Source organism: Pleurodeles waltl, chromosome 3_1 (assembly GCF_031143425.1).
Source record: "Pleurodeles waltl isolate 20211129_DDA chromosome 3_1, aPleWal1.hap1.20221129, whole genome shotgun sequence".
NCBI classification, from domain to species: domain Eukaryota; kingdom Metazoa; phylum Chordata; class Amphibia; order Caudata; family Salamandridae; genus Pleurodeles; species Pleurodeles waltl.
In genome coordinates this window covers 238,718,360-238,741,181 of record NC_090440.1, presented here as the reverse complement: position 1 = coordinate 238,741,181, position 22,822 = coordinate 238,718,360, and the positions used below count along the sequence as shown (strand labels likewise).

The 22,822-nt window shown below is 44.9% G+C and overlaps 1 protein-coding gene across 1 annotated transcript in view; it reads left to right on the top strand.

Annotated features, from left to right (window-relative positions):
- LOC138283986 (myosin-13-like) overlaps positions 1 to 22,822 on the top strand; it is a 346,976-nt gene that overhangs the window by 232,011 nt on the left and 92,143 nt on the right. The window contains exons 17-20 of the mRNA XM_069222310.1: positions 6,472 to 6,627; positions 10,468 to 10,599; positions 12,047 to 12,179; positions 20,762 to 20,819. Coding sequence (XP_069078411.1) covers positions 6,472 to 6,627; positions 10,468 to 10,599; positions 12,047 to 12,179; positions 20,762 to 20,819 — 479 coding nt within the window. The remainder of the gene's footprint in view (positions 1 to 6,471; positions 6,628 to 10,467; positions 10,600 to 12,046; positions 12,180 to 20,761; positions 20,820 to 22,822) is intronic.

The window sequence follows — 22,822 nt, the reverse complement described above, 5'->3', positions numbered from 1 at the left end:
TCAATTAATACATTCAATGAATGCTGAACTGCTTGGACTCCTTTGGATTTCACTGGACTCTTTTCTCTGTAGCTATTGCCTATTATTACCTAAACCTTTATAAGTATGTGTTTATTATAGATGCATTATAGTTGGTGTGGTATTAAAGCTATTGTAGCACATGTTTAGGCAGTGATTGATATGGATGTGAAGTGTATGTTGTGTTCAGTGTGGTACAAGAATCTGATTAATGGCAGGTGAGTGGACTAGACAGCCATGTGTCTGCATGCATAACAATCCCACCAGTCATACTCAATGAAGATCTCATAACTCAAGTCTCCCTCCTATGGTTTGTTCAATAGGCTACGAGACAATTCCAAACACCTTGGCACAGGACAGCTACAGCTCCATTGATGAAAACCCATTCATTTAATGGACATGTTTTGTACTACCTCGATTTTTAGTATTACAGAGTTTTGAATGACTTGCAGTTGGTTTATTTGGCCCACTCCATGACCTCATTACAGCCAACTGTGTACCCTGCTGTGGTCCTGAACCACAGGAACCCTACGTTAAGGCAGTGCGTTTACAACTTTAAGATTTGAGAGGGCACAAGACTATGTGTAAATACTTACAGAGGTTCTGGAAGTGAGCATAAGAGTTCAGGAGTTTATAGGCGTAGATAACTTTTATTGGAAATTATAATATATAAGTATAGGCAACATTAAAACACACTTAAAACATTCAGGTTAAAGCAAAAAAACAAGGGCAACTCACCCCAAACATAGAAGGTGAGAGCTCAAAGTGGATTTTATGAAACGGTAAGTACCTCGAAAATTGCAAAGTAGATACTGGGAAAATGAAGGCAGGTTCTGAAACTAAATCCCATATGCCCACGAGTTTTTTTTAACCCCGTCCCCCCAAGGACGTAATGGTTATGTCCGGTGGCGTGGCGCTGAGGCGCCACGGACGTAACCATCACGTCCTGGTGGAGGCCCTCAGGGGAAGCGCTAGTGCTTCCCCCAAGGGCTTCCTCCCCACCCCCCCAAGGGCAGGGCTGGAAGGGCAGTCACTTCCCCTATTTTTGTTTACATTGATAAGGAGAGCGACCCCTTAGGCAACGGTCGCTCCCCTGGGTGTGGGGGAATTGTTTTTAGATCAGTGTATTTTAATTAGGCCAACGTGCCCCCAAGGGGGGCAGAAACCACTAGACACCATGGATTTTTATTTTTGTGTGACAATTTCAAGGAAGGGGAGTGACCCTTTTGGCAAGAGTCACTCCCCTGGGGGGCAAATTTATTTTAGGCCATTTCTTCCTCCTTTTGGGGGCAGATCTGGCCTGTTTTTATTAGGCTGATCTGCCCCCAAAGGGAGCAGAAACTACTAGGAACCAGGGATTTTTTTATTTTTTAAATTTTTGTTACAGATGGGGAGCGACCCCATAGGAAAGGGTCGCTCCCCTGGGGGGCAAATTTATTTTAGGCTATTTCTGCCCACCTTGGGGGCAGATCGGCCTACTTGGGGTGGAAACCACTAGACACCAGGGATTTCTTTTTGCGCCAATTTCACACAAGGGGTCAAATTTATTTTAGGCCATTTCTGTCCCCCTTGGGGGCACATTGGCCTATTTTTGTAAGGCTCATCTGCCTACCAGGGGGGCAGAAAGCCCACAAGAGACCAGGGAAGATATGGCCATACCCCCGCCCCAAATAAATGGGGCCAAAGTTGTTCTGCCCACCGATGGGCAGATGGGACAATTACCCCGATCCACTCCCGGGGGGTCAGAAAGCCTAATAGAGGCCAGGGAATAAAAAAAATAAAAGTGGGGTGGTGGCTACCAACCAGTATGGGCATGGTTATGCCTCCACCCCAGCTGAGGAAGGTAACAGTCTTTCAGCTCTTCCCTGCACACTAAAGCATCTTATCCCACTGCAAGCAAGAGGACATTTGATTCTTTTGGGTTTTGGTTTTACATTTGGGCCATGAGAGCTTGTCTAACTCTCAAAATTGTCCCACTTGGAATGGTGAGGGCTGCACTTTTTGGACTTTGGGACGCTGTCATGTAGAAAAATCCACAAGACCTAGACACATCTGAAAACAAAACATATGGGTGAGTCCAGGGTGATGTGATTCACATGCACCCCACACCATTTTCCTACCCACAATGCCCTGCAAACCTCCAACTTTGCTGGAAATCACACATTTTTCCCACATTTTTGTGATGGAACCTTCCAGAATCTGCAGGAATCCACAACATTCCTACCACCCAGCATTGTCTCACCTATGCCAATAAAAATTCTACCCCACTTGTCAGCCTAAAAATGTTTTTTTTTCAAACTGCCCTTTTGGATCTTTTTGGCTCCACCTCAATTTCAACATGTTTTTGGCTCTTCCCTGTCACAGGCAGTTCGTCCACCTTACACATGTGAGGTATCATTTTTACCAGGAGACTGAGGGGAATGTCGGGTGGTAGGAAATTTGTCCCGGTGCAATGATCCCACACATAAATGTGGGGAAAAAAATATTTTTGTTAGCTAAATGTGAGGTTTGCTGAGGATTCTGGGTAAGAAAGAACTGGGGGTCCACAAAAGTCACACCTCCCTGGACTCTCTCAGGTGTCTAGTTTTCAGAAATGTTTGGGTTTGGTAGGTTTCCCTATATGGTTGCTGAGCCCAGGACCAAAAATGCAGGTGTCCCCCGCAAAAACAGGTAGTTGATAATTTTGATGTGTCCACATAGGCGGTCATTCTGACCCTGGCGGTCAAAGACCGCCAGGGCGGAGGACCGCGGGAGCACCGCCGACAGGCCGGCGGTGCTCCAATGGGGATTCCGACCGCGGCGGTAAAGCCGCGGTCGGACCGGCACCACTGGCGGGCTCCCGCCAGTGTACCGCCGCCCCATTGAATCCTCCAAGGCGGCGCAGCTTGCTGCGCCGCCGAGGGGATTCCGACCCCCCCTACCGCCATCCAGATCCCGGCGGTCCGACCGCTGGGATCCGGATGGCGGTAGGGGGGGTCGCGGGGCCCCTGGGGGCCCCTGCAGTGCCCATGCCACTGGCATGGGCATTGCAGGGGCCCCCGTAAGAGGGCCCCTAAATGTATTTCACTGTCTGCTGCGCAGACAGTGAAATACGCGACGGGTGCAACTGCACCCGTCGCACAGCTTCCACTCCGCCGGCTCGATTCCGAGCCGGCTTCATCGTGGAAGCCTCAGGCCGCCCGCCAGCCCAGCGGGAAAGTCAGAATTACCGCCGCGGTCTTTCGACCGCGGAACGGTAACCTGACGGCGGGACTTTGGCGGGCGGCCTCCGCCGCCCGCCAAGGTCAGAATGAGGGCCATAGTGTTTTGAGGCATTTCCTTTTGCGGGCACTGGGCCTACCCACACAAGTGAGGTACCATTTTTATCGGGAGACTTGGGGAAACGCTGGGTGGAAGGAAATTTGTGTCTCCTCTCAGATTCCAGAACTTTCTGTCACCAAAATGTGAGGGAAAAGTGTTTTTTTTGCCACATTTTGAGGTTTGAAAAGGATTCTGGGTGACAGAACCTGGTGAGAGCCCCACAAGTCACCCCATCATGGATTTCCCTAGGTGTCTAGTTTTCAAAAATATACAGTTTTGGTAGGTTTCCCTAGGTGCCGGCTGAGCTAAAGGCCAAAATCCACAGCTAGGCACTTTGCCAAAAACACATCTCATTTCAATGTAAAAATGTGATGTGTCAATGTTGCATTTCCTGTCGTGGGCATTAGGCCTACCCACGCAAGTGAGGTACCATTTTTATCGAGACACTTGAGGGTACACAGAATAGCACAACAAGTGTTATTGCCCCTTGTCTTTCTCTACATTTTTTTTGTCAAAATGTAAGACAGTGTGTAAAAAAGACGACTATTTGAGAAATGGCGTGTAATTCACATGCTAATATGGGGACCCGGGAATTCAGAGATGTGCAAATACCCACTGCTTCTCCACACCTTATCTTGTGCCCATTTTGGAAATACAAAGGTTTCCTTGATATCTATTTTTCGCTCTTTATATTTCAGCAAATAATTGCTGTATACCCGGTATAGAATGAAAACCCATTGCAAGGTGCAACTCATTTTTTGGCTCTGGTTACCTAGGGTTCTTGATGAACCTACAAGCCCTATATACCCCCGCAACCAGAAGAGTCCAGCAGACGTAACGGTATATTGGGTTCAAAATTCTGATATTGCAGGAAAAAATTACACAGTAACATGTGGAGAGAAATGGCTGTTTTTTTACCTCAATATTTATTTATTTCAGCTGTTATTGTCTGTAAGAAATCCTTGTCGGATCTACACAAATGACCCCTTGCTGAATTCAGAATTTTGTCTACTTTTCAGAAATGTTTAGCTTTCCACGATCCATCATTGGTTTCACACGCATTTCTGTCACTAACTGGAAGGAGGCCAAAAGCACAAAACATAGTGAAAAGGGGTATGTCCCAGTAAAATGCCAAAATTGTGTTGACAAATATGGTTTTCTGATCCAAGCTGGGAAGATGGTGATTTTAGCACCATAAACCCTTTGTATATGCCATTAGCAGGGGGAAAACACAAGCTTTCTTCTGCAGCCCTTTTTTTGCTATTTAAAAAAAAATCGAAATGTTTGCTGTATTTTGGCTAATTTCGTGGTCTCCTCCAGGGGAACCCACAAACTCTGGGTACCTCTAGAATCCCTAGGATGTTGGAAAAAAAGAGGTGCAAATTTGGCGTGGGTAGCTTATGTGGACAGAAAGTTATGAGGGCCTAAGCGCGAACTGCCCCAAATAGCCAAAAAAAGGCTTGGCACCTGGTGGGGGGGAAGGCCTGGCAGCAAAGGGGTTAAGGTTCAGCAATGACAGCGTCACCTTCACCCTTGCTGTGCGTATTCTAGAAGGGGGAAGATGAGAACTGCACAGCCTCTGACAGTGGACACTCCACAGAAAATGTACACGTTTAAGGCTCAGACAGCAACCTCCAAAGCCTGGATCTGCAATGAGACAAAAAGAGAGATCACCAATATCGTTTAGGGAAGCACCAGTCACAATGATGGGGGAATGAGTCACAATAATAGACATTAAACAAAGGGTTCCGAATTTGAGCCTGCACTTGCACAGAATAAATTACTTTCAACAGTTGCGTTAGTTTGGGGAGACAGTGAGTCCACTGGTTCCACTGTCAAAAGATGCAGGGTATTATTGGAAAAAGGTGACATGACATCTTCTAAAAGCTAGTAAACAAGCAGTAGTGTCATGGAGGGAACTTGAGAGAACGTCATCACCCATTATCTTTCATCATTGTTGGAATTGTATAATTATACGGTACAATAAAATTCCGGCTCTAGCATACTCAGCCTTAATAGGTTTAGGCTCAGATCGGCCATCATCAATTGTATGATTTCTTTGCCTAGTTCACGGGCTCTTGTGACATTTTGGGCTGCATAAGTTCCAGAATCCCAGACTCTAAAATCATGGCAAGGGTAGTACATTTTCCTTGTCAAACAGCAGCATATATTAAAGTTCTAAGCTCTGCCTTTAGAGGGAACAGCCACAGACTTTGTGCTTGCCGCTCAGTTTACACCTGGCATATACTTTTTACCACAGTGTCATTTCTGTTCTTCCATGCCCTTTGCAGATCGCTACATGATTTCCAATCCACCTGGCAGTGTGAGTAACGTGCTTAGTTGGTATGTGCGTTTCACCAAGGTCTTGTGTAAGTCTTTCCAATGAACTTTGAGTGCACCGAGGCATTGCAATGAGAACGTAAGGCAGATTATTTTCGGAATATTTAAGAACCACATAAAACAAACCAACCAAAAGGTACTTCCATATTATGGATGGCACTTATATGGAACAGGTCTGTTTGTCTGGAAGGGTCTGGTTTGAGACGGGTGCGTTTGTTGGGTGGACTGAACACACGCCTCTCTAAATCTTTCATTTATAGTTGGGCCTCCACATGCCGGCTTCTAGTGGTATGCACATGCAGTGGTGGGGCCCTTGCCAGGAGTGTGTATGCCTTCTAGTTCAACACATCAGCGTCCTAGTAATCCACCGTCGCAATAAAAACACGTTGTTTTTCAATACTGGGAACACAGGCATGTCATCATAACAGTTTTAATAATAGGTTGCTGCAAGGCACCATCTGTGCAGCTGGTGCTAGGTCTGAGACACTTTCCTTTAGTGATATACAGACAACACCAGCCGTGTCATTTAACCAGCAGCTGCATTACTTCCCTGCAAAATAAAGTTGAGGTGGCTCATTAGATGTAACATATCTAAACATGCTTACATCATAATCCAGCCTCATAGTGAAAATACAAATCAGCATTGAAGTTGTACCTTAAGCTTGTAAGATCTTTTCGAATATTACTGAAATGTAAGTCTCTCGTGAGTGTGTTTGTGTGTAGTCTATCTATCTATCTATCTATCTATCTATCTATCTATCTATCTATCTATCTGTATATGGAGAATGTGCTATTGATCTCTAGGATTCACAGGATCTCCAATGAGCCCACAACAACGGCCTGGAAGTGGTCAGGCTCCTGGAGCTGGGACTCGGAGAGCAGAAGCTGCATTTGATGATGGGATCCACAGGCTTCACCACGGCATCAGAACCTTGGTAGAGAGTGTCAGGAAGGGCCTGCTGGCTCAAGGTGAGAGACCACTATATCCCAGGGTACAAGAAGGATAATGCTGCACTTGGTAATAAAGGTATATTCAAAATTTCCCAACAGCCACTGAACTATGAAAGATAGTAATACAGATAAAATGTAATCCAGTGTAGTTAAGCAGTCATCTGGATCCCGAAAGTTACTCAGAGATAGGAAATGTCCAAGCACAAGCCAGGCAAATTGGGCATGTCATATGCTTTTGGAGGCCAAGCAGTGCCGGATTAAACCCTTTGCAGGGGCCCCTAGGCAGTCAAAAATTTGAGGCCCCTCTCTCAAATTATCTCCAAATACGTTTTTAATTTTACCAACCAACAATTGGCGGGAACTGGCGACACACAAACTCACAGAAAGCTTTGTTTCTGGAGGTTAGAGTCACAACATTTTACAGTGTATCGCAAACAATGTCCTAATGTGTGAGACAGAGAGGGAATGATTTCCGACCCAAAATGGTGGTTTTGAAAACATCTAATTGCAGTGCAGTGCTGTTGAGCCAGTGGTTGCCATTGGGGGGGCACCAACACTTATTTTTGAGGGCCAGCACTTATTTTCCTGGATAAGGCAGTTACTGCGAGCAAGAGACACATATGGGAAAGACAGAGGAAAGAAAGACAGAAAAGCGTCACAAAGGGAGAAAGCAGAAAGCTGCAAGAGTGAGCTGATGGGGCAGGGAGTGGCTGTAAATGGATAAAGAGGCCTGAGATGGTTTAAGGATTACACTGCCTCAGTATTCAGTGCTTACACATTTAAATGCAGCAGTGGCATGTTTCAAAGGAGAGCTTTGGGCACTGGAACATTTTTATTTACAAATTAACCACTGTCTAATTGTGATATCAATTACAAATCTAATCGTTTGACAGTAACTTTTAATTCAAGTTTAATCATTTTTGTCATTAAATTTATATAAACTGATAAAATACAAAATAATGTATTTACAAAGTCTTTATTTTTATTAATACTATTAGGTTATTTTCACCATTTTGACACTTGTTGATAATTTATTTGAACACTAGAGGCGCTACTATCCAATATGTAAAAAATCAACAGTGATTGCATTACAACATACACAAATTTCCCACTTTAAAACAGACCCCAAATGCCTGCCGTTTGTGGTACTCTGTAAAACGTAGTGACTCTGCTGGAGGTTTCTCGTGCTCTAGTGGAATAACAACATTGAACTAAGTAGTGTGCATGTCGGCTGCTAGATGGAGATGTCTGACCATCAGTACTGTATGTTACACACATGTACTTTGCACCGATTTTTTTTTTTTTACAAACCGAAAGCTCTCAGAAGTTGAGCTTTTAAGAGACAAACTGTTATGTGAATATGATGTCTATAGTTTATGTATTTTAAGTTGATAATGGGTACATTACATTAATACTGTATTTTCTCTATAGAGTCTTTAATGTAAAGTTTTCATTTCTTTGAGTTGATTCATTTTTTCTATCTTTTGGAAATAATTTAAGAAAGCTTGACTGTAATTTTCTTTCAAGATCAAATCAATATTATTTTGATCAGTTGTGGTGGGGCCCCTAAAAGGAGTGGGGCCCATAGGCCGGTGCCTACTATGCCTATTTGGTCATCCGGAACTGTGGCCACGCTCACTGTGTGAGTTCACAACAGGCCCTGCTATAAACCTTTGAGTGCATGAGATCCTTGAATCGTTTGAGCTAATTTTGGGGAGGTTTTCCTTAAGTCTACATTTAGGAGGCATTTAAAATAATATTAATTTAAAAGTATCTACCCAGAGATGCTAGGTGTGGTGACTCAGCGGAAGTAGCTTAGTCAGTGAGATTCGAGGAGTGTGAATCTCAAATCTCGCAACTAAAAAGCAGTAGGTGAAAGGGTGAAATTGCCAAGGTTTCCATCACCCATGAGAGGCAGGAAACCTGTAGGCACTTGGTTTTTATTTAATAAGTCCTTCTGGAAATTCTGCTTTCAAATGAATTGCTTACCCCCAAATTTGTTACAGGTTTTCCTGGTGAAATAACCTAAGCCTTCCTGGAGAGGTTGTGGTGCATTTACAATAAACGTCTGTGATTAAAATATTTTCCAGGGCTGCTTTTAGACCACAGTCTAGCTCTGCAACATTAAGTATAAAAATACCAGTTGGGTTGGTGTGTTCTTTTGACAGATAGTACCTTTTCACACTCCACCTCCCAAAAAAAAAACAGAGAAGAAAGCCATTGATCTTTAAATTGTGCTCATACGTCCCATATTATATTGACATTGTGGCCCCAACTCACAAAGCAAAATTTGTGACTGAAAATGGATGTATGTCAAGTATTCACCAAATGATAACTAGTGTTTACTACTGCATAATTGTGTGTCACAACGTCAAGTAGTTGTGCAGTCGTAACGGCCAGTCAAGGAGTGTAGAATGGAAGGCTCAACCATGATTTGCCTTGAGGGTTTGTGAATGCCCACCAACATGTAAGCTTGTGTATATTCTAAATCTCCTATCTGATCCTTTTCCACCTTATAAATCTGTAGAAGATTTATTCCAGCAAAGTGCTGGAGTAAATCCACGACAAGAGTGGGTTGTGTGGAGCAGAGAAAGGGATTTATCAATGCAGAAATATAGTTTTCTTGAGAAGAAATAAATACAACTGTGCATCAACATTTCCCAATGACAAAATATGCAGTTTGTACTCATTGCATTTTGGAAATAGTTTAATAAAAAAATGTCACACGACCAGCATGTCACATGACATTGCCAACAGAATGCCTGGAAACCTGAGACTAGTGCAAGTTTACAAGCCTACTTCTGCCAATGTTTGTGAATTCCAAAACACAGTAGATCTGAGTAAATCTGCGCCCATTAACTGGAGTGGAGTGCTACTAAGGGTGCAGATGTACTACTTTCATTGTGAATCAGCAACTATATATCTTAAAGATCCTGATCCAAAAATTAACAAGTTAAATATTTCTCTTAATAAAATGAGGGTGACAAGAAAAAAACAATAGAGGTATAGAAAACCCGACCCAAGGCCATAAAACCCAACTACCAAGACAAGAATGCATTTATTTAGGGGTCCACACCCCAAATAGCCTCCTTAAGATGTGCCTTGCCAAGCAGAGATGGTCACATTTGACAGCAGAAAAAGCCTATACTTCTGGTTAATCGACCATTGTGCCTGCCTACTCTAACACTACCTATGCTGCATTATCTGTTACCTTTCCTTGACCCTAGAATCATTCCTCTGTGTATGATTTGTCAGGTAGCTCCTACGGGGCTCTTGAGCGCACTAGATGCCCTTGTTTCAACTACTCATTGACCCAAATTGCAGACATGGCAGCTCCAGTTGCCTGTGAAATTATTGTGAATTTGCAGCTGGCCTGCACATGACAGTGTAGCTCATCTATCACCCACACATACAGAGCATTACAGATAGAGGTTTGGTTGATTCTGCCCAGCAGTCACTCCTTCAGCGCAGGGAAAAAGAAGTAGGAAGACAGAGGCACAATAAGATTGTTGTAGTGGCTACACTATCACTGCAGTATTTTTCTGTATCTCAGATCAGAACCTAAGAAGATCTTCTCTGATCTGACGGCCACAAACTATATATTATATGGAGAGAATGATGTGCAGGGGGCCACTCTGAGATGAATGCATTACTTAAACACGGACATATTCCTGTGATCTCCCTGAAGTACGTGCCCTGCACTTTGAGCTTTCCATTCATCATCTATGGCTGTGTGCTGATGTACCTAATAAAACATTGTCATACTTATTGAGTGCAGATGACTTGGGCTAACCTATATGGGATGAGTCAGCAAATACCTCTGACTACTGTACCCTCTATACCCTGTGTGTGCTGTAGGACTCCACTCATTTGCTCAACTCCTGGATGGTGGCTGGATCCTCGATAAAGATGGCGGCATGAATGTTCCAGGTGAAGCTCATAAGGCAGAAGTAGCCAAGAGCCTGGAGCTGCTACAGAACGCTGCAGAAGGTACAGAATTCAGGACACTCTAAGCATGTATGCTGGGCAGGCTACAAATAAAATTATAGACCATGTTCATTTGTGAGCCATAGATAACCTTTGAAATCTAGTAAACACATGTCCAGAGAAGAGGTACAGAGGCCCACAAGGCATCTGTGGCAGTGATGTGTAACCTTCAAGTAACCTTTACGTTTCTTCCCGGCACATGCTACCTCATATTACTTTTTAAAAAAAAAATTTTTTCATCAATAAATATATGACCGACACAACACGTATGAACGCATCGCTCCTCATTTGTATTTGAGTTCAGGTAAATGCTAAAATGTGCACGGTTCTGAGGACCTAGTCCTCTACTTTTAAAGGATGGACATTCAGTGGAGTGTCCTGTTTTCCACTGACTCACACCCTTTAATGCTAAATTGATTGTAACTTGCAACACTGTTGTCGAAATATGGCTGTGTAGCTGTATCGTCACTATAATGTGAGCTTCCAGCATATGATGATAGTGCAGATTCAATATTAACTCCACCATAACAATGTTTTGAGAGTCGATATTAAGGTCACGCTATATTTGTAGGTGATATTTGTAAAGTAATATTATCTGCTTATTGAATTTCTTTATTACAATGTGGACATCTGGTTCATCCCAAGCCTTGACTCTGCCACCTGTGTAGGACAGCACAAAACACCACTAGTAGAGAAGGAACTTTTTACAAAGTAATTTAATCAATATGCTTGTGACTAAGGACCCGATATAGATTTAGTCAGACAGGTTACTCCGTCACAACGGTGACGGATATCCCATCTGCCGAAATATAAAACCCATTATTTCCAATGGGATTTATATTTTGGCGGATGGGATATCCATCACCGTTGTAACAGAATAACCCATCCCTCGAAATCTAAACAAGCCCTAAGTGGCCTAGAGTAGGGCTCAATCTGGTATGTAAAAACTCCATTAGTGATAGATCAATATTACAAGCCAATTACAGTATAAGTGTTTTGAGGGCGTTTTAAGAAAGCATGAGATGAATGTAATTAATTTGTGGTTTAGTAGTTGTCTTCTCTAGAATTTCATAACCTAGTTTTTGGAATTTGCTTTGCTGGAGTTGTTGAGCAATAAAGGTTTTCTCTGGGCTTCTGGTTGGTAGCATCTGATCTGACCTGAATCTGAAATGCATCTGGGTTGTGTAAAATAGCATTTGTAGCAGCAATTGCTAATTAGAAACTCTGACCCAAAACAGTCACTTCTATCTGACCGATATTTTGTGCCTACTCTCTTTGTGATGTCATTCTTCTTATGTGGCTCCTGGTGGTTTCTTATAATTAATTGCTTTAGTTATGCACTAGTGTGGTGCACAATTAGTGCTTTATACATTTCAGTATAGCGTAGAGCATAGAGTCAAACAACAAAAGTGAAAATAATGTTATTTATTTTCATCTGTACTTTTCACAGTCTTCCACGGTTTACTTGAAACTATCAGCTACCATAGTGGAGTGCCTTCAATGCAGGAGGAAGTGACCACAGAAAAAAATGGAAGTGAAGAGGAGGAAGTGAAAGAAGAGGATGAAGAAATATCTGAGATAGGGTTTGTGCTTGATTCTTTTGTGATAGGTGTTATATGTGTGCTACACCTTTTCAACTCTTCCGTTGTTCCAAATATCTGTTTTTTACTATCCTGGCACACTGGGTAATTCGACATTCACCTGCCAATTGCCCGTAGTTCTGGCCTCATCAACCAAAGTCATATCATCAGGCAATGGCATTTCTTCTGCAGCCAATTTGATACATTAATCAGCATGTAAAAAGGCTTAATCAACAAATTGATACTTTGACCAGACAATCTAATATCTTCATTGTGTAATGTGATACATTTGTCAGGCAATGTGATACTTTCACTAAGCAACAAGTACTTTTATAAAGGAAAGCCATACTTTCATTAGGTACTTAGATACGATCATCATGTAAAGATACCCTGAAATTTGTTTTTAAATTTTATTTCAGTTAATAACCTTTCATATATGAAACCATACAGACAAATTACATCTATATTAAATTACCTCACATACTTAAAAATTACCTAATTAACAACGAAGATGCCTAATTACCACATCATAAAATCGTCTATAAATTTTCAAAGAAGACAAAGGGGGTCATTCTGACCCTGGCGGCCGGTGACCGCCAGGGTCACCGACCACGGGAGCACCGCCAACAGGCTGGCGGTGCTCCCGAGGGCATTCTGACCGCGGCGGTTCAGCCGCGGTCAGAAAGGGTAAACCGGCGGTCTCCCGCCGGTTTACCGCTGCCCCAGTGAATCCTCCATGGCGGCGTGAGGATTCAGACACCCCCTACCGCCATCCTGTTCATGGCGGGAAACCCGCCATGAACAGGATGGCGGTAGGGGGTGCCGCGGGGCCCCTGGGGGCCCCTCCAGTGCCCATGCCAATGGCATGGGCACTGCAGGGGCCCCCGTAAGAGGGCCCAAAAAAGTATTTCAGTGTCTGCTTTGCAGACACTGAAATACGCGACGGGTGCAACTGCACCCGTCGCACCCCTGCAACTACCCCGGCTCAATTCTCAGCCGCCGTCCTCGTTGCAGGGGCATTTCCTCTGGGCCGGCGGGCGCTCTTTTGGAGAGCGCCCGCCGGCCCAGAGGAAATGTTTGAATGGCCGCCGCGGTCTTTTGACCGCGGTGCGGTCATTTGGCGGCGGTACCTTGGCGGACGGCGGTTAAAATCACCCCCAAAGTAATTTATTCTATTGGATATTTATATGATGTTCTGAAAATTATACTTTGACATCAAGCCTTGCTCAGCATGCTACTTTTATGACATATGCTTCATCAGAGTCATGCGAAGTGGAGATGTCTAGGTAGTTGGTGGAAGGAGATACAACTGTTCAGTTAGGTGGGGCATGAGTTGTGTAGTGCCTTGAATGTTTGTGTGAGGAGTTTTAATTCAACGTGTTTGTAGATCCGAAGCGAGTGTAGTTTCTTGAGGTGTGGTGTGATGTGAGTTCTGTGTGAGAGGTTGAGGATGAGTCTCGCAGCCGAGTTCTGGATAGTTTGTAGTCTTCTAATGAGTTACTTGGTGATCCCTGTGTAGATGGTGTTCCCATAGTCCTACTAGCTGGTGACTAGGGAGTGATGTTTTTGTAAAGGATTCATCTGGTTTTGAACATGGGATGGGCATGCACAAGCACAAAAAGGAACTTTTCAACTGAAATTAGATATTGCTTTAACAAAATGGCTATATATGCTTCTGTTCTTGCCAAAGCATTCAGTCTGCTTTTCAACTCATTCTTACATTTTCTGTTAGTAGCTGCCTGATGGTTCTCATCTTAGCAGCTCAGGCCATTTCAGACTCTACATCTTCCCTTACACCAGTAACCTTTAGAAAACATTGCATATGAATTCCTGAAGAGAATTTGGTTTGGCAGCTATAAGACTTAAGATCTAGTATAACACCTAGTATAAATAAAGAGAGACACAGGTTGATTTTGAAACTAACTCTTTACAAACAGAAGAACGAGTTACTTACCTTCGGTAACGACTTTTCTGGTGGATACATTAGCTACCTGTGGATTCCTCACCTAATGAATACTCCCATTGCGCCAGCATTCGACGGAAATCTTCTTCCTAGCTTCTGCACGTCGACGAGGACGTCACAATTGCACACGCGACGCCGTCTGACGTCATACAGGCAAGAAGAGGTCCTCGCCGACGTGCCAACGTCAGTACCAACATTTTTTACGTGCCTGAGAATAATAGGCCATTGAGATAAAAGAACAAATAGCAATATTTAATGATATTCCAAATAAATACATCATCCTAAGAACATAATTCATCCTTTTTTTTTTTTAAACAAATGAATAAATATATGAACAATATATATACATATGAACAAAATATATACAAGTCCTCAAAACCAAGAGGAGGGCACTCAAGAACAACTTGGGTAGACCAGACAGGCAACGGGGAGGCGGGTGGGACCGTGAGGAATCCACAGGTAGCTAATGTATCCACCAGAAAAGTCGTTACCGAAGGTAAGTAACTCGTTCTTCTGATGGATACAACTACCTGTGGATTCCTCACCTAATGAATAGAGTCCCAAAGCAGTACCGCACTCGGTGGTGGGTGCCTGAATGGTCAAACCAAGAAATCCTGCAGCACCGACCGTGCAAAATGGCCATCCCTTCTGACCTCAGAGTCCAAGCAGTAATGCTTCGCAAAAGTGTGAAGGGATGACCAAGTTGCGGCCTTGCAGATGTCAACCACAGGAACACCTCTAGCCAAGGCCGAAGAGGCTGACTTAGCTCTGGTGGAATGAGCTCTTATACCATCAGGAGGTTCTTTCTTTGCTAACGAGTAACACATTTTAATGCAAAGAACAACCCACCAGGAGAGTGTTCTCTTGTGGACTGCCTTTCCTCTCCTCTTTCCCACGTACCCGATGAAGAGCTGGGCCTCCAGCCTGAAATCCTTCGTTCTATCCATATAAAAGCTTAGCGCCCTCCTTGGATCTAAGCGGTGAAGTCTCTCTTCTTCCTTTGAAGGATGAGGCGGAGGATAAAACGTGGAAAGAGTAATCGTTTGGGCCATATGAAAGGGTGAAACAACCTTCGGTAGGAAAGCAGCCTTGGTCCTCAACACCACCTTATCCCCATAAAAAGATGTATAAGGGGGCTTCACAGATAGAGCTTGCAACTCACTCACCCTCCTTGCAGAAGTAATTGCAACCAGAAAAACCGTCTTTAGGACCAATAATCTTATGGGGCAAGAGTGCATGGGCTCAAAAGGGGACCCCATAAGGAAAGTTAGAACCAAGTTTAAATCCCATTGAGGCATAACGAAAGGGGTAGGAGGGAACTGATTAACAAGACCTTTCAAGAATCTAAGTACTATAGGGGATTTGAACAAAGAAGGCTGGTCTGGAAGGCAAAGAAAGGCTGAAAGGGCAAACAAGTACCCCTTAACCGTAGCCACTGCACAACCCTTCTGTGCTAGAGACAATGCAAAAGATAAAACATCTGACAAGTGAGCACGTAAGGGATCAATCTGCTTCTCTCCACACCAAACCACAAATTTAGACCACCTATTAGCGTAGATAGATTTAGTGGAGTATGGCCTGGCCGCTAAGATAACATCCACTACATCAGGCGGGAGAGAGAAAGAACTCAGGTTGCCCCATTCAATCTCCAGGCATGAAGGTGCAGGCTCTGGAGGTGGGGGTGTAAAACCTGCCACTGCGACTGCGAGAGGAGGTCTGCCCTGAGAGGGAGACGGAGCGGAGGGCACAGAGAGAGTTGGAGAAGGTCCGTGTACCATACCCTCCTTGGCCAATCCGGAGCTATTAAGATGACTTGGGCCCGGTCTTGGCGTATTTTCCTCAAAACTCGAGGAATCAAAGGTTTGGGGGGAAACGCGTAAAGCAACTGGTCGCACCAGGTCATCTGAAACGCGTCCCCCAATGCTCCTTGTCCCGGATACTGGAGGCTGCAGAATAACGGGCAGTGCGAGTTCTCCTGAGTGGCAAACAGATCTATCCGAGGAAACCCCCACATCTGGAAGATTAGACAGACTTGATCCGGATGGAGGCGCCACTCGTGATCGGCCGAGAAATGGCGACTGAGACTGTCCGCACGTACGTTCAAGACTCCGGCCAGATGATTTGCTACCAAGCAAATCTGATGGTCCTTTGCCCAGGACCATAGCCGAAGAGCTTCTCTGCAGAGAAGGTACGACCCTACCCCTCCCTGTTTGTTTATATACCACATTGCGGTAGTATTGTCCGTCAGGACCTGAACCGACTGACCGCGAAGGGATGGAAGGAAGGCCTTGAGAGCCAGAAGTACAGCCCGTAACTCCAACAGATTTATATGAAACCTCTGTTCTACTGGAGACCAAAGACCTTTGATCTCCAGGTCCCCCAGATGAGCTCCCCACCCTAGAGTGGAAGCATCCGTTATTACTGTGGCCACAGGTGGAGCTTGCAAGAACGGCCTTCCTCGGGAACGATTGCTGTCCGCAATCCACCATTTCAAATCTGTGGCAGCATCTCTGGAGATCCTCACCGAGCCTTCGAGATCTCCTTTGTGTTGAGACCACTGCCTTCGGAGGAACCACTGAAGAGCCCTCATGTGCCAGCGAGTATGTGTGACCAACAGTATGCAAGAAGCAAACAGACCGAGCAGACGTAGGACCTTGAGGACCGGAATAACCGCTCCAATTCGAAACATTGGAAACAACGCCTGAATGTCCTGAATCCCCTGAGGCGGATGAAAGGCTCGAATCAATGTTGTATCCAGTACTGCCCCTATGAACAGGAGGCGCTGTGAGGGCTCTTGGTGAGATTTGGGCACGTTCACCGAAAAACCCAGGTTGAACAACAACTGAGTGGTCGACTGAAGGTGATGCAACACGAGCTCCGGAGACTTGGCTTTGATCAACCAGTCGTCCAGATAAGGAAATACTGCTATCCCCTTCCTTCTGAGCTCCGCTGCAACACCGACATCACCTTCGTGAAAACTCGAGGTGCCGAAGTAAGACCAAACAGGAGGACCGCAAACTGATAGTGCTGCGACCCCACCACAAACCGAAGATACTTCCTGTGCGACTTGAGTATCGGGATATGAAAGTAAGCATCCTGCAAGTCGACAGACACCATCCAATCTCCATTGTTCAGCGCCAAAAGCACCTGAGCTAGGTTCAGTATCTTGAACTTTTCCTGTTTGAGGAACCAATTCAAGATCCTCAGGTTCAGGATTGGCCTCAACCGACCATCCTTCTTGGGAATCAGGAAGTATCTCGAGTAACAACCTTGACCTCTTTCCTGCTCTGGAACCAACTCCACCGCGCCCTTTGAAAGGAGGACTTGAACCTCCTGTTCTAGCAACAGGAGGTGTTCTTCTGAACAGTAGGAAGGATGGGGCGGGATGGGGGCGGAAACTCCCGAAAGGGTAGGGTATAGCCTTTTCCCACAATGCTGGTAACCCAGGAGTCTGATGTTATGACCTCCCACTTGTGGAGAAAATTCAGTAACCTCCCCCCTACAGGAGTGGAGTGAGAAGGAATTGGCGAAAGCTTAAGACTGCTTCCCATGCTGCACCCCTCCAGAAGATGAGGAAGAGGCAGAGTGCTGCTGAGTGGCTCCCCTGGTACGGACCCTACCCCTCCCTCTAAAGGATCTATAGGAGAGAGCAGAGGTTGGTTGTTGGAATTTCCCTCGAAAGGAGGAGGAGGAACCACAACCAAATCCTCGAAACCTCCTAAAAAATCTGGAGGAAATAGAAGAAGTGGCTTGCAAGCCCAACGACTTGGCAGTGGCCCTACTGTCCTTGAACCTTTCTAAGGCTGAATCCGCCTTGGCGCCAAAAAGCTTGTAACCATCAAAAGGAAGGTTCAATAGTGTTGATTGCACATCCGAGGAAAATCCAGAGCTACGAAGCCAGGCCTGCCTCCTCGTAGCCACAGCAGTGCCCATTGCTCTAGCAACCGAGTCAGATGTATCCAACCCAGATTGAATAACCTGGGTTGCAGCTGCCTGAGCATCAGAGACCAGGCTCAATAATTCCTGAGGAACCTCTGTGTGTGTTGATTTAATCTCATCCATCAGGGCGTAAATATATCTCCCTAAGATGCAAGTAGCATTGGTGGATTTCAACGCCATGCTACATGACGAGAAAACTTTCTTGGATGACATGTCCATCTTCTTAGAGTCTCTGTCCGAGGGTACAGTTGGAAATGACCCAGGAGCAGATCGAGCTGAGCATGAAGCCTGGACAACTAGGCTTTCAGGTGTTGGATGCCTGGAAAGAAAGCCTGGATCAGCCGGTGCAACCCGATACCTTCGAGTCACAGATCTATTGACGGCTGAAGAAGACACCGGCTTCTTCCAGACTTCCATAATGGGATCCAGTAGTGCTTCGTTGAAAAGCAAAGTTGGCTCTGCAGATGTAGAGGCAGGGTGCAATACCTCCGTCAAGATGTTCTGCTTGGCTTCAGTTACTGGCAAAGGGAGGTCCAGAAAGTCAGCCGCCTTTCTAATGACAGCATGAAAAGAGGCTGTGTACTCCCCGGGTGATGACAAGTCCCATTCAGGGGAGGTATCTAGACCACTGGCAGTGTCAAGTCCATGGAGACCCTCACGAGAGTCCTCAATCTCCCCTTCCTCCAAAGTTTGTCTCCGGTATTCCTGTTCTTCCAGGAGGCGAAGAGCCAGCCTCCTTGAATGCAGCCTATCCTCTATCCTCGGCGTCGACATGGCGTCAGCGGACATCGAAGATTGACGCAGATCCTCGGATCCGTCAGACGCCGGGTCTAAAGGCACCATGGTTTTCTTCGGCGCCGAACATAGAGCCGGACGGAGAGAAGACTGTCCCGGAGTCGGAGGAGGTCTAGTCGGCGTCGCTGGCTGAGACGTCGAAGCCGCAGGAGCCGAAGTCGTAGGAGCCGAAGCCACAGGAGCCGAAGCTACCGGAGTCGATACCGGCGCCGAGCTCACGTTTCCCAGGGGAAGAAAGGGCATAAAGGGTGCCGCTCGAAGTGGAGCCGGAGCACCCATGTTGAAGGCCACAGGGCCTGAAGGACCAGCCGGTCCACCACCTGGAGCCATCTGTTGGAAGATGGAAAACATTGCATTCAGAAATGCAGTACTATCGGCTCCAGGGGCCGGGAAAGCCGGGTACTGAGGTGCCTGGTTAGAAGGCGACATCGACGCCGATCTCGACGTCTGCATAGACGGAGAAAACACCTGAGGCAGCGGAACCTCAAACACTGAAGGAGGATGAACCGATGACACGGGTGAAGTCGGTGAAGCCGGAGAAGGTAACGGCGTCGTCGGCTGGGGAGAGACAGTGGGACTGACTTCCCAAGTCTCCCGACGTCGAGTTGATGGTGACCCCGACTGAGACCTCTCCCTGCTCGACCGGCGCTGAGATTCTCGACGACGCCGGGAGTCCTGATGACGCCGATGAGACTTCGGTGACGACGATTTTCGGTGGCGTCTCTTCTCCTTCTTTTTCGATTTCGCAAGAAAAAGTTTGGCCTCACGTTCTTTCAGGGCCTTAGGATTCATATGTTGACAAGAATCGCACTTATCAACATCATGGTCGGAACTAAGACACCACAAGCAGTCAGAATGTGGGTCCGTTACTGACATTTTGCCACCACACTCACGGCAGGGCTTGAATTCTGACTTTCTTTGCGACATTGTAATGTCTCAAAGTAAAAATAGCCAAAAACACACTGTAACTGTCGATACAGCAACAGTAGCTCCCTCGAAGATAACCGTTTCGAATGGCACGGAAAAAAGGGAGCTGACATGGGCACGTCGGCGAGGACCTCTTATTGCCTGTATGACGTCAGACGGCGTCGCGTGGGCAACTGTGACGTCCTCGTCGACGTGCAGAAGCTAGGAAGAAGATTTCCGTTGAATGCTGGCGCAATGGGAGTATTCATTAGGTGAGGAATCCACAGGTAGTTGTATCCATCAGAAATACTAAGTTTCGCGAATACATTTTATTTGTAGCATGGTCCTCCAGAGTATCAAAGTAGCAAATGGAGTGTGGAAACCATACGAGTGCCCAATACACTATCACATGGATCTTTCTATTTCAATAAGATACTTTCTAGGCAGACTACAGTGCCTCATCCTTCCCAAATTAACCTTAATGGCACAACCCTAATAATCTGGCACCTTCTTCTCAGTAACTGTTGTCTGAACTCATCAGGCACTTTCATGCTCCCTACATAATGTTAACTGTCCTGGTCTTCTCTGGTCATCTGTTAGTCTATCCCGATTCCTGTCAGAAAGCTGGGGTTCGGTAAAGCCTTTAGAATTTTATAAAATTGTGGCTTAAAGAGGAAAATGTGAGCCTAGTTAATGAGGCCCACCAACTTTCCTCCTCTATCATTACAACAAGCGATGATCTCACCAAAGTGTTTTAAGCTACAAACCCACCAGGTTTATGCAAGTGAAGTTCCCCATCAATGCAATTTAATTTAAAGTCACAACTAAAGTCTAAAGGCTTTGATTACAGCAAACCGTCTCAAGCTAATATCCCTTCAAATATTCGCCACCAACAGACATTTTAAACCTGCGCTTCTGATGGTGTACTCTCTAGGGAAGAACATTTCAAAGCTTTACTGAACTTAAATTTTCTTTGTTGCAGCTCAGTGGCATCAGAAAAGACCAGCACCTCGGGAAGGGGCAGCAAGCTATCCATCCTGGTGAGAGTTCAAGAAGCGGAAGAGATGAGAAAAAGGAAATCTGGAAATAGGAAGATTGTTCTGTGCAGGAAGCATGGTCAAATCTAAAAACAGGGAGAGATGAGTACAGTTCTTTTTAAAAATATGCCAACATAAATACTGTGCTGCACAAATATAGAAACAAAAATTAAATAAGTAATAATGAAAATACAAGGTAATATTGTGATTAACCAACATGTAATAATGCTTATTAAAATTGACTAACACACAAAATGCTAAGGCCCATATTTATACTTTTTTTGCGCTGCATTTGCGTCATTTTTTGACGCAAAACGGCGCAAACTTACAAAATACAATTGTATTTTGCAAGTTTGCGCCGTTTTGCTTCAAAAAGCGGCGCAAATGCGGTGCTAAAAGAGTATAAATATGGGCCCAAGTGTTTTCTTAAGTTGGGAATTCTTTCCCAATGCTCTCTACCTTTTTCTTGTTAAAAATGAACCCCTTTTTCGCATTAATCCTTCTTCTTTGATGGTTATCTGCCACCTGAGCCTGTTCCCCCGCTCTTTCATGCTTCAGGTGCATTCATACAAGCAAATTACCATAAAAATACTAAAGGTTCTACTAAAAAACTATTTTGGAAAAGTTTTACCCTTTTCAAGGGCATATACCTTTGACGGTTTTTTCATGCGGCCTGTTGGGGATGTGGTAGTAACATTATAACAAGGGGGGGGAGGGGTTCAGAAAGCACTTATAGAAGGCTGGTGTACTTTCGTCCCCATACTGAATTTCTTTAGTTTTAATATGATAATTTGAAATCAATTTTTCTTTTTTTTTAAATATAGTTTTTGTTGCACACATATTATTTTAGTTTTCTGTTATTCCTAATGTATTATTATCTAACATATATTCTGAAAATGGTCAGAAAGTCAGTGCTCCCTAAAGAGCCTGAAGGGTAAAGATGAATGACAACATTTGAGAGTAAAGGGTTTTGCACGGTAGACATATCAAAAAAGCAGGTTCCACAAATGAACGTAATCCTGCTATGATATCTCAGAATACATTAAGAACTTCGCGTAAATCAAGGACTGGTCTGTCTACGACTGGTTATCTAGATCCACTGCCTGCAAGTTGATGTAATGTCGAGTAGATGCAACTTTTCAGTCCAGTATCTACTCAGTCTGATACACTAAAAGAACGAGTTACTTACCTTCGGTAACGACTTTTCTGGTGGATACATTAGCTACCTGTGGATTCCTCACCTAATGAATACTCCCATGGCGCCAGCATTCGACGGAAATCTTCTTACTAGTCTCTGCACGTCGACGAGGACGTCACTCTAGCCCACGCGACGCCGTCTGACGTCATACAGGCAATAAGAGGTCCTCGACGACGTGCCGACGTCAGTACCAATCATTTTTTACGTGCATGAGAACAACCAGGCAATGCAATGAAAGAGCAAGGCAACATCCCATAACATTGTAAAAATACACAACATTGCATGAATAACTGTAAATCTTTTATATATATATATAACTCTCTCTTTTTAAAATATATATACACATCAAGTATATACACAATGATATATACATATATACATATATAAATATATTATATACAACATCTATTGCACCCTCGAAGACCAAGAGGAGCGCACTCAAGGATTACTTGGTAAGACCAGAAAGGCAACGGGGAGGCGGGTGGGACCGTGAGGAATCCACAGGTAGCTAATGTATCCACCAGAAAAGTCGTTACCGAAGGTAAGTAACTCGTTCTTCTGATGGATACAACTACCTGTGGATTCCTCACCTAATGAATAGAGTCCCAAAGCAGTACCACGCCCGGCGATGGGTGCCTATATGGTCAAACCAAGAAATCCTGCAGCACTGACCGTGCAAAATGGCCGTCCCTTCTAACCTCAGAATCCAAACAGTAATGTTTTGCAAAAGTGTGAAGGGACGACCAAGTTGCGGCCTTGCAGATGTCGACCACAGGAACATCTCTGGCCAAGGCCGAAGTGGCCGACT